The 11,722-nt window shown below is 40.4% G+C and overlaps 1 protein-coding gene across 1 annotated transcript; it reads right to left on the reverse strand.

Moving 5' to 3' along the window:
• Positions 1–1,244: 1,244 nt before the first annotated feature.
• metap1d (methionyl aminopeptidase type 1D (mitochondrial)) lies at positions 1,245–6,243 on the reverse strand. Its single transcript, XM_073490452.1, has 10 exons — positions 6,204–6,243; positions 4,886–5,046; positions 4,405–4,554; positions 4,172–4,320; positions 3,441–3,483; positions 3,161–3,324; positions 2,984–3,081; positions 2,425–2,472; positions 2,259–2,337; positions 1,245–1,877 (listed from the first exon to the last, which is right to left on the reverse strand). The coding sequence occupies exons 1-10, from the start codon at positions 6,241–6,243 to the stop codon at positions 1,793–1,795; spliced, it is 1,017 nt and encodes a 338-aa protein (XP_073346553.1). The 3' UTR covers positions 1,245–1,792.
• Positions 6,244–11,722: the final 5,479 nt, after the last annotated feature.

Here is an 11,722-nt window from a genome sequence, read left to right on the forward strand (position 1 = left end):
ATTGGCAGGAAGTGAAAACACACCCAGTGGGCCGGAATCCAATTTCTCCTCCTGTTTTTGTCCGCACATCCTTCACTTCGTCGTGCTCTCCTCAGTTGCAGTGGCGTTAAAAAGTATCATTAAGAAAACATCTCATTTTAAAATGATCCACACAGAATTATGGACAGACAGACAGACTCATTAAAGACTTGATAAGGTTGAGAGAGAAGCTTTTAATCACTCACATACTGCACGCTGCAATCCAACTTAACAAACCTGTAATTTGTGCTCTCATCGTAGTCAGAAATCATGAGAGAAAAAGATTCATGCAGGTTTTAAATAGATGAAGTCAATAGAGAAAGGGCCCCGTGTGACATTTGGCCTCTCAATTGCTTTATTAAATCAACCTGTAGACAAACTGGAAAAATAGCGCTAAAGGGTGTTGCTATGTCTGGAATTTACAAAACCCACAAGCAGCACTTTCATCCAGATTTCTGACTTCAGCATGTTCAATCAATCTTTTGTACTTTGGGAACTAAGTCTGATGATACTGTGAAAACCCCTTTGTCAGGTCGGTCACTTGATATAATGATATTTATTGATACAATGATGAATGAAAGTTAGCCAGCGAGTAGATTTTCCACAGAAATTCATTAGTGACACTTAATTGTGATTAATCTAACAATGCTGACTTTAACATAATGAGACCGGCTTATACAAACTGAGAAGTTGTGTTTTTTTTAGTCTTTTGAGTGTATAAATGTACAAATGAGAAGCCTGTGCTGGCTGCAAAAAGTTTATTACAGTGCGTACTGCCATCTACTGGCTATACTCGGCTATGACTACGACTCACTCTCCCAAGAGATTTTCACAAACATTAGTGATGCAATATCTAATCTAGGGTGCACAATATGTCTTGAACACGAGTTATTGAGCTTGTGTACCTCCTACCAAGGACACTGAGGTCATGTCCTCTAATATTTCTGGGACTCTGGGAGGTTTAAGACATACAGAGGATTATATCCTTAAATTAATATCGGTCGTTGTGGTATTTAAGACAGACTCAAATATTTTTTTAGATCTTGAAATGTGATGGTTCTCATGCAAAAAACTAAATATATGAAAATGAAAAGGATTTCTGTAACAGTGACTGAGACATTAACTTTGCAGTGTAGACAAGACTCTGAAACAGCATTTAGACAATGGTGAAGTAAAGATAAATATTACAAGAAATGTTTTGAACAGTTAAGTGAATACATAAAATATATTTGTGGTAAAAGTTTTGTGATTTTATTAAATAGTCAAGAAATTTTACAGTGTTTGGTTGGTGGCAAGTCTAAGGCTAAGGCCCTGCTCGTGCTACTCCTATTTAACATTAACAAATCTTTCTTAACTGTAAAAAATCACTTAAAAAAAAAATAGCTACACTTGTCAGTTGCTGATGTGCTAAGAAAAGAACTCTTACACTAACAATGTAAACACTGAGACCCGCATATATCTCAACTTTTAAGATGAGCCAGCAGCCACTTTTTCTCTGTATATGCTTCAGTCCAGAGTAGAAAAAAACACCTTAGTCACAGCTGACTAAGGTCAACTGAACAGGTAGATACTTGTATGTGTAATCCCTACTTAATAATTTAAAGTAAAATAAAGTAAAATCTTATTTAGTTTCCTTTTATACACTTTAAAGCTAGACAAGGCACACTCATTTAAAATGTAACCACCGTTCAAGTTCCTTTGACACTGTTTTATTATCACAAAAAGGTAGATCCTGGTTGACATTAAGAGATTTCTAACAGTCGATGTGTCGATGTCACACACTGCTCTCTTCTGGCAGTGTGGTGAGAATTTCCACTCCGTCAGATGTGATGACGACCGTGTGTTCAAACTGAGCCGACCTGCATTAATATCAATTAAAATAAAACACACATCAAGGATTTTAAAGGAATAATTCAAGATTTCCAAAAATGTGCTTACTTGATGGACTTGGAGCTAGGAGGTGATTAGCTTAGCTTAGCATAAAGACTGGCAGCAGGGGGAAACAGCTAGCCTCGCTCTCTCCAACATACCTAGAGGTCACTAGTTAACATGTTGTATCCCATTTGGTTAATTTCGACACAACCAATAATGTCACAACAATAACGTGTTTTTATAAGCTATTAAGGCTTTTACATGATGCTTGCTTGGGGGCGACTTAATCGAAAAAAAAACAAACTGTTTTGCTAACATAACAGCTACAAACACACAGCCAATATATTTTTTGGTTGTCCTCCACCTACCTTTTATCATCTGCAGACACTGCGGTCCACTTGTCCTTCAGTATTCTAAACTCTACAGACCCCTCCATCAGTATGGGCTCTACAAATCAACAGACAATATCAGCCCCATACTCAAACACAGTGACATCTTAAGAGTGCATGCAAAAAACTGTAAAAGGTAACTCACCTATTGTGAAAGCCATCCCTTCATCCATGGTCATGTCATTGTCATTAGCTACAAATAAAGAGAAAAAGAGTTTCTGTTAATAATAAAAAGAGACCTTGTGGCATCATGGTCATGTTTTTAATATCCTCGCCTAATAAAATAAAAATGACTCTATGAGAGCATCAATGAAGCCCACTGTGGCAAGTGAGGGAAAAAATCTGGTGATCCAGCCACGATTAAAAGACATTTCTAGTCAAAAGAAAGACATGAATAACGTTACATAACATGCTAACACACAATATATGTACCATGGAGAAATTAAAAGTTCATGAAAGAAAATATGAATGCTTTTAGTCCTATTAAGAACATGGGGGAGTTTTGCATTTAGCCTCTTGTGGCCAAAAATGAGTATTACAACAACAAAGAATTAGAAAAATGATCCTGACAAAAAAAATAAAAATTGCAGGGAACCCATGAAATCCTAGTATTACAACATCAAGTATAAATGCACACAAACACATGTGAGACACATAAAGGTTCTAGTGTTGAACTCATCATCCGAGCACAGACCCAAACCTACCATGGTGCCAGATCTCAGGGTAGCAATGAAAGTAGGAGCCTATTCCGTGCCCAATGAAATAAGGACACACTTGGAAGCCACTGGCATGGGCTATTTCACTGCCAACAGGACACAAAAAATATTATTTAGAAAAGGTTGTGACTATACGGCATGTGTGGGCCTTCATTGCGTTTGTACCTGATAGTATTTCCTATAACACAGAGCTGTGCACCGGGCTTGCAGGTAGCGATGGCCTCGTCTCTGCAACGCCTGGCGGTTTCCACCAACCGCCGTCCAACCTCATCCACCTCGCCAATCAAGAAGGTTTCTGAGGTGTCACCATGGTAACCGTCCAAATACACCTATCACGAATAGGCAGAGGTCAGTGATGAGAGCGGTGTTGCTCTTACTGACACTAACACATTTGCAGAAATATGTTTGAGTTTGTTTGAGTGCGTCTGTTAAGGCATCGACTCACAGTAACATCAATGTTGATGATATCTCCCTCTTGAAGCTGTCGACTGCAGGACACAGGTGTACAAAGAAATTTACGTTGTTGACAGAGATTCCCTTATATTTATAAGATTATTTAATGTAACTATAATACAATTCATACTGGACGTCCTCATAGTACCCCACCTTTGAAATATACAGTATATGTATACAAGAAACATTGTCCAACATGAGTTCTGAAATGATAGAGACTCATTTTGGTGTTTGGACACAAATTTCCATACTTCATTGTTGAAAATTTCCACAAAAAGTCCTAAATTTAAAGATTTAAGTTACAAACATTAATTTAAATGTGATTAAAGATGTTTTACTTTTCAGATTAAAAAAAAATCATTTTCTCATTGTGTTTGTTTTCCCACTGGTAGCATCTCATTTTGGATGAAAACAAAAAAAAGTTGACACCATTGTATTGAATATATATTGAATATGTTCACAACAATGCAGTAAAAAAATATTTTTGTGTATCTATGAGGGTCATCACAGGGACACCTTAATTTATACAGCTTGTGAGTTATTTTGAAATTAAAATTTGGCCTGATGTTGATATTAAATTACAGTTCCCACTGTGGACACTGGGCTTCACTATATGTATAGATTTCTTGAGCTTTGTACAAGGCCCAGCATCACTCCTCCCATTAGGAGTAATATTCTCTAAGTCTGATCTAAATGCTGTGAATCGATGTCCTGCCCGTTTACCTGTCAGGTATGCCATGACAGACCACGTTGTTCACAGATGTACAGACTGATTTGGGGAATCCCCCGTATCTGAGAGGGGATGGGTAGGCATTGTGCTTGATTGTCTCCTGGTGCACGATGAAGTCTATTTCATCTGTTGTCATACCGACCTGGAAGAGACAGAGGTCATAATTGTTACATAATTTTTCACGACATAGAAACACACATATTGCTTGTCATGAGTAGGTGCTTACCTTCAGACTGCTTCCAGCTAATAAAAGAACATGTCTGGCCAGCTGACATGCTCTGGCAAGGCCTTCGATCTGCTCTTGACCTTTAATCTCTATGTAGTCAGGCCATTCTGGGATCAGTCTAGTGTCTACATAGTCAGGCCGCACAATGTGCTACAGTCAGGGGAAAGAGGAAAGACAGGATACAGAAGGTGGTTCATATTGTTGTCCCAAGGAGATAGAGACCAAACTGCAATAAAAATCATGCTCGATAAGAGCTGACTTGCCTGAAAAGGGCTGGTAAAATTTCAAGTGTGTACAGTAATCCTCCATTTTAGGAAGGGTATTATCATATCAGGGTTCTGGCATAGCAAATATTTCAATTAACCCAAGAAGAAGGTAAAACCTCGAACTACAAGTCATCCACGAATGTAACTTCTATTTTCTATATGCAATCAGTATACTGCTTAGGACTGTGGCATTATGGGAATACAAGGCTCTGTACCTTGGGTACTGCATAGGCAGGCCTAACAGTCGCCGGGCGAACTACATTGTGAGAACTTTTCCACTTCCTCCAGAAGAAACGCCGATGCTGCTGACACAGTAGGGCTGTGGGGGGACCGCAGCTTCTTGGACAACAAAGTCTCTGCAGGATACCACCCAGTCCTGGAGGAAAAGAAAGCAACACCATGAGGAGAACAATTTCTCTGACAATGCTTTTATTAGAATAACTGGCAGAGAGGCAGTACTTTCTGGGATACCCCCTCACCAGTGCTCTGTGGATCTTCAGTGTATTGTGCAAGCCACAGCAGAGAATCATTATTCCTTTGCAAAGGTTTTATTCACATTATGGTTAGTAGAGCCCGACTGATCATGGATTTAGGGGCCGATACCTATATAAGGCTGTACAAATATTCTGATATCGACATATCAGCTGATATTCTTATATACACAGTGTATTTACATAAACTGACATTCTTTGCAATGATCCAACAAATATGTTTATCAAATACCTGTGACAAAGATACGTACTTAACAGAGGCAAGGTATTTCACAACTCAGCAAACTTAGAGAGGGGATGGGTCACGTTGGACTAAGACTAAGCCTAAAATAAAAATATTTATTCCTATAACATAAAACTTTTTAACCTAATTAAACCTATAACATATCAGACTTTGATCCTTTGTCTGCTTGCTCATCCCCGTGTCCAAGGCCATTCATTTATTTAAAAAGATCTAGGCTATTTAATTGTTCTATATGGGTTATTAGGGCATTTTGTTGAAAGTAACTAAAAAAAGTAGTGTAATAAGTAATATATTATTATTAAAATGAAGGTAACTAGTCATCTGATTGCATTTTTGAAAGTAACTTGCCCAACACTGGTGGCAGTAGTGTTGTAATACACTATAATTAAAGCTATTATTATCAAGTTAAGGGCATCAGCTGGCCTTTTAGCTTCGGCACGACTCCCTAAAGCTGACCGAGTGTGTGTGTTTTGAGGGTGGACCGTGTGTCCGTCAACACCTTGTCCACTCCAGTAATGAAGTCACTTAGTCTCGCCACTGTTGGATGTGAATTAAGTCCATAAACGAGCCCAGCGTCGCTTGACATTACAACAAGTTAGCTGCTGTAGCTTAGCCTCCGTGGCGAGCTAACACCAGCTAGCAAACACACCACCACCAGTCTACAAACAAACTGTCATGTCGTGTTTTAATGTATTTGTCAAACGAGTCGTGTATTTGTTTCGTTACTAGAGCGGGCGGTCAAAGCAGTCGTCAGTGCTGCCTGGCTTCTCGGGGACGGACAGTGTCTGAGCTCAGTACCTGATCTTGTCGCGAGTCCTGCGGAACAGGGGGCCGCCATGTTTACTGGCGGTCACGTGGTGCGGGAGTCACGTGATGCGTGACTCACGTACATTAAAAAAAAAAAACCCCACCAAAAATACCATTCAAAAGAGGTGTGGCCTATGTGGCATGTGTAGTGATACGCTCGGGAATTGGTTGTGAGTCACTGGGTCGAATGACCTGGAAGCTATTGAAAAAACAAGCCTATGTTTTCATAAAAACTGCAGATTTTTCTTAAAAATATTCATGAAAAACAAGAGTTCCACATGAGTCCAATAAAAAGTGGTGTGTCTCATTCAATAATAAGTATAAGAAGACATTTCATTGCATTGAATTTGAGTCAATATTTTAAAGAAAAATCACAATTTTTAGTGAATAATAAGAAAATATTTTTTCAATAACTTCGAGGTCATTTGAGCCATCGACTCAAAATCAACGCCCACATGTCGCCCTCTACTGGCTGAACGAAACACAGCAGTTTGATTTGGATTTGAGTAGAATTTGTATTTTTCATGAATATCTTCAAAAGTCAACATTTTCCATTAAAAAAAACCCTGGCCGCTTCCTTCAATAGCTTCCGGGCCGTTCGACCGATCAACTCAAAAGTGGGTCCGCAATGTCGCCCTATACTGGCTAAATGAGACACAGCAGTTTTATTTGGATTTGAGTGGAATTTGTATTTTTGGTGAATATTTTAAAGAAAAGTCGCCATTTTTCATGAAAACGTCGGCCGATTTTTTCAGTAGCTTCCAGGTGTTTGGACCGATTGAAATTTGTATTTTTGGTGAATATTTTAGTGAAAAGAGACAATGTTTCATGAGACTGCCTTAAGGCTGGCATTAGGGTTAGGGTTAGGGTTAGGGTTATGGAGCTAGGGTTAGGGTTACGGTCGTCTTTTGACCGATTGACTCGAAATTCGTCACGAATGTGGTCCTCTACTCGCTGAATGAGACACAGCAGTCCCCATCGGATTCCGGTGAAATTTGTATTTTTGGTGAATATTTTAAAGAAAAAAGTGGCCCATTTTTTCAATAGCTTCCAGGTCTTTGGACCGATTGACTCGAAATCTCTCCCAAATGTGCTCCTATACTGACTGAACGAGACACAGCAGTCCCCATCGGATTCCGGTGAAATTTGTATTTTTGGTGAATATTTTAGAGAAAAAAGTGGCCCATTTTTTCAATAGCTTCCAGGTCTTTGGACCGATTGACTCGAAATCGCTCCCAATTGTGCTCCTATACTGGCTGAACGAGACACAGCAGTCCCCATCGGATTCCGGTGAAATTTGTATTTTTGGTGAATATTTTAGTGAAAAGAGACAATGTTTCATGAGACTGCCTTAAGGCTGGCATTAGGGTTAGGATTAGGGTTAGGGTTATGGAGCTAGGGTTAGGGTTACGGTCGTCTTTTGACCGATTGACTCGAAATTCGTCACGAATGTGGTCCTCTACTCGCTGAATGAGACACAGCAGTCCCCATCGGATTCCGGTGAAATTTGTATTTTTGGTGAATATTTTAAAGAAAAAAGTGGCCCATTTTTTCAGTAGCTTCCAGGTGTTTGGACCGATTGAAATTTGTATTTTTGGTGAATATTTTAGTGAAAAGGGACAATCTTTCATGAGACTGCCTTAAGGCTGGGGCTAGGGTTAGGGTTATGGAGCTAGGGTTAGGGTTACGGTCGTCTTTTCACCGATTGACTCGAAATTCGTCACGAATGTGGTCCTCTACTCGCTGAATGAGACACAGCAGTCCCCATCGGATTCCGGTGAAATTTGTATTTTTGGTGAATATTTTAAAGAAAAAAGTGGCCATTTTTCATGAAAACCTCGGCCCATTTTTTCAATAGCTTCCAGGTCTTTCGACTGATTGACTCCGGTGGAATTTGTATTTTTGGTGAATATTTTAGTGAAAAGGGACAATGTTTCATGAGACGGTTAGGGTTCCGCTTGACCGATTGACTCGAAATTGACCACAAATGTCGCCGGTACTGGCGGAAAGAAGAAACAGCAGTTTTTATTGGATTCCGGTGAAATTTGTATTTTTGGTGAATATTTTAAAGAAAAAAGTGGCCCATTTTTTCAATAGCTTCCAGGTCTTTGGACCGATTGACTCGAAATCGCTCCCAAATGTGCTCCTATACTGGCTGAACGAGACACAGCAGTCCCCATCGGATTCCGGTGAAATTTGTATTTTTGGTGAATATTTTAGTGAAAAGAGACAATGTTTCATGAGACTGCCTTAAGGCTGGCATTAGGGTTAGGGTTAGGGTTAGGGTTATGGAGCTAGGGTTAGGGTTAGGGTCGTCTTTTGACCGATTGACTCGAAATTCGTCACGAATGTGGTCCTCTACTCGCTGAATGAGACACAGCAGTCCCCATCGGATTCCGGTGAAATTTGTATTTTTGGTGAATATTTTAAAGAAAAAAGTGGCCCATTTTTTCAATAGCTTCCAGGTCTTTGGACCGATTGACTCGAAATCGCTCCCAAATGTGCTCCTATACTGGCTGAACGAGACACAGCAGTCCCCATCGGATTCCGGTGAAATTTGTATTTTTGGTGAATATTTTAGTGAAAAGAGACAATGTTTCATGAGACTGCCTTAAGGCTGGCATTAGGGTTAGGGTTAGGGTTAGGGTTATGGAGCTAGGGTTAGGGTTACGGTCGTCTTTTGACCGATTGACTCGAAATTCGTCACGAATGTGGTCCTCTACTCGCTGAATGAGACACAGCAGTCCCCATCAGATTCCGGTGAAATTTGTATTTTTGGTGAATATTTTAAAGAAAAAAGTGGCCCATTTTTTCAATAGCTTCCAGGTCTTTGGACCGATTGACTCGAAATCGCTCCCAAATGTGCTCCTATACTGGCTGAACGAGACACAGCAGTCCCCATCGGATTCCGGTGAAATTTGTATTTTTGGTGAATATTTTAAAGAAAAAAGTGGCCCATTTTTTCAATAGCTTCCAGGTCTTTGGACCGATTGACTCGAAATCGCTCCCAAATGTGCTCCTATACTGGCTGAACGAGACACAGCAGTCCCCATCGGATTCCGGTGAAATTTGTATTTTTGGTGAATATTTTAGTGAAAAGAGACAATGTTTCATGAGACTGCCTTAAGGCTGGCATTAGGGTTAGGGTTAGGGTTAGGGTTATGGAGCTAGGGTTAGGGTTAGGGTTAGGGTTATGGAGCTAGGGTTAGGGTTACGGTCGTCTTTTGACCGATTGACACGAAATTCGTCACGAATGTGGTCCTCTACTCGCTGAATGAGACACAGCAGTCCCCATCGGATTCCGGTGAAATTTGTATTTTTGGTGAATATTTTAAAGAAAAAAGTGGCCCATTTTTTCAATAGCTTCCAGGTCTTTGGACCGATTGACTCGAAATCTCTCCCAAATGTGCTCCTATACTGACTGAACGAGACACAGCAGTCCCCATCGGATTCCGGTGAAATTTGTATTTTTGGTGAATATTTTAGAGAAAAAAGTGGCCCATTTTTTCAATAGCTTCCAGGTCTTTGGACCGATTGACTCGAAATCGCTCCCAATTGTGCTCCTATACTGGCTGAACGAGACACAGCAGTCCCCATCGGATTCCGGTGAAATTTGTATTTTTGGTGAATATTTTAGTGAAAAGAGACAATGTTTCATGAGACTGCCTTAAGGCTGGCATTAGGGTTAGGATTAGGGTTAGGGTTATGGAGCTAGGGTTAGGGTTACGGTCGTCTTTTGACCGATTGACTCGAAATTCGTCACGAATGTGGTCCTCTACTCGCTGAATGAGACACAGCAGTCCCCATCGGATTCCGGTGAAATTTGTATTTTTGGTGAATATTTTAAAGAAAAAAGTGGCCCATTTTTTCAGTAGCTTCCAGGTGTTTGGACCGATTGAAATTTGTATTTTTGGTGAATATTTTAGTGAAAAGGGACAATCTTTCATGAGACTGCCTTAAGGCTGGGGCTAGGGTTAGGGTTATGGAGCTAGGGTTAGGGTTACGGTCGTCTTTTCACCGATTGACTCGAAATTCGTCACGAATGTGGTCCTCTACTCGCTGAATGAGACACAGCAGTCCCCATCGGATTCCGGTGAAATTTGTATTTTTGGTGAATATTTTAAAGAAAAAAGTGGCCATTTTTCATGAAAACCTCGGCCCATTTTTTCAATAGCTTCCAGGTCTTTCGACTGATTGACTCCGGTGGAATTTGTATTTTTGGTGAATATTTTAGTGAAAAGGGACAATGTTTCATGAGACGGTTAGGGTTCCGCTTGACCGATTGACTCGAAATTGACCACAAATGTCGCCGGTACTGGCGGAAAGAAGAAACAGCAGTTTTTATTGGATTCCGGTGAAATTTGTATTTTTGGTGAATATTTTAAAGAAAAAAGTGGCCCATTTTTTCAATAGCTTCCAGGTCTTTGGACCGATTGACTCGAAATCGCTCCCAAATGTGCTCCTATACTGGCTGAACGAGACACAGCAGTCCCCATCGGATTCCGGTGAAATTTGTATTTTTGGTGAATATTTTAGTGAAAAGAGACAATGTTTCATGAGACTGCCTTAAGGCTGGCATTAGGGTTAGGGTTAGGGTTAGGGTTATGGAGCTAGGGTTAGGGTTAGGGTCGTCTTTTGACCGATTGACTCGAAATTCGTCACGAATGTGGTCCTCTACTCGCTGAATGAGACACAGCAGTCCCCATCGGATTCCGGTGAAATTTGTATTTTTGGTGAATATTTTAAAGAAAAAAGTGGCCCATTTTTTCAATAGCTTCCAGGTCTTTGGACCGATTGACTCGAAATCGCTCCCAAATGTGCTCCTATACTGGCTGAACGAGACACAGCAGTCCCCATCGGATTCCGGTGAAATTTGTATTTTTGGTGAATATTTTAGTGAAAAGAGACAATGTTTCATGAGACTGCCTTAAGGCTGGCATTAGGGTTAGGGTTAGGGTTAGGGTTATGGAGCTAGGGTTAGGGTTACGGTCGTCTTTTGACCGATTGACTCGAAATTCGTCACGAATGTGGTCCTCTACTCGCTGAATGAGACACAGCAGTCCCCATCAGATTCCGGTGAAATTTGTATTTTTGGTGAATATTTTAAAGAAAAAAGTGGCCCATTTTTTCAATAGCTTCCAGGTCTTTGGACCGATTGACTCGAAATCGCTCCCAAATGTGCTCCTATACTGGCTGAACGAGACACAGCAGTCCCCATCGGATTCCGGTGAAATTTGTATTTTTGGTGAATATTTTAAAGAAAAAAGTGGCCCATTTTTTCAATAGCTTCCAGGTCTTTGGACCGATTGACTCGAAATCGCTCCCAAATGTGCTCCTATACTGGCTGAACGAGACACAGCAGTCCCCATCGGATTCCGGTGAAATTTGTATTTTTGGTGAATATTTTAGTGAAAAGAGACAATGTTTCATGAGACTGCCTTAAGGCTGGCATTAGGGTTAGGGTTAGGGTTAGGGTTATGGAGCTAGGGTTAGGGTTAGGGTTAGGGTTA

The sequence above is a fragment of the Pagrus major genome, chromosome 21 (genome assembly GCF_040436345.1).
Source record: "Pagrus major chromosome 21, Pma_NU_1.0".
NCBI lineage: Eukaryota > Metazoa > Chordata > Actinopteri > Spariformes > Sparidae > Pagrus > Pagrus major.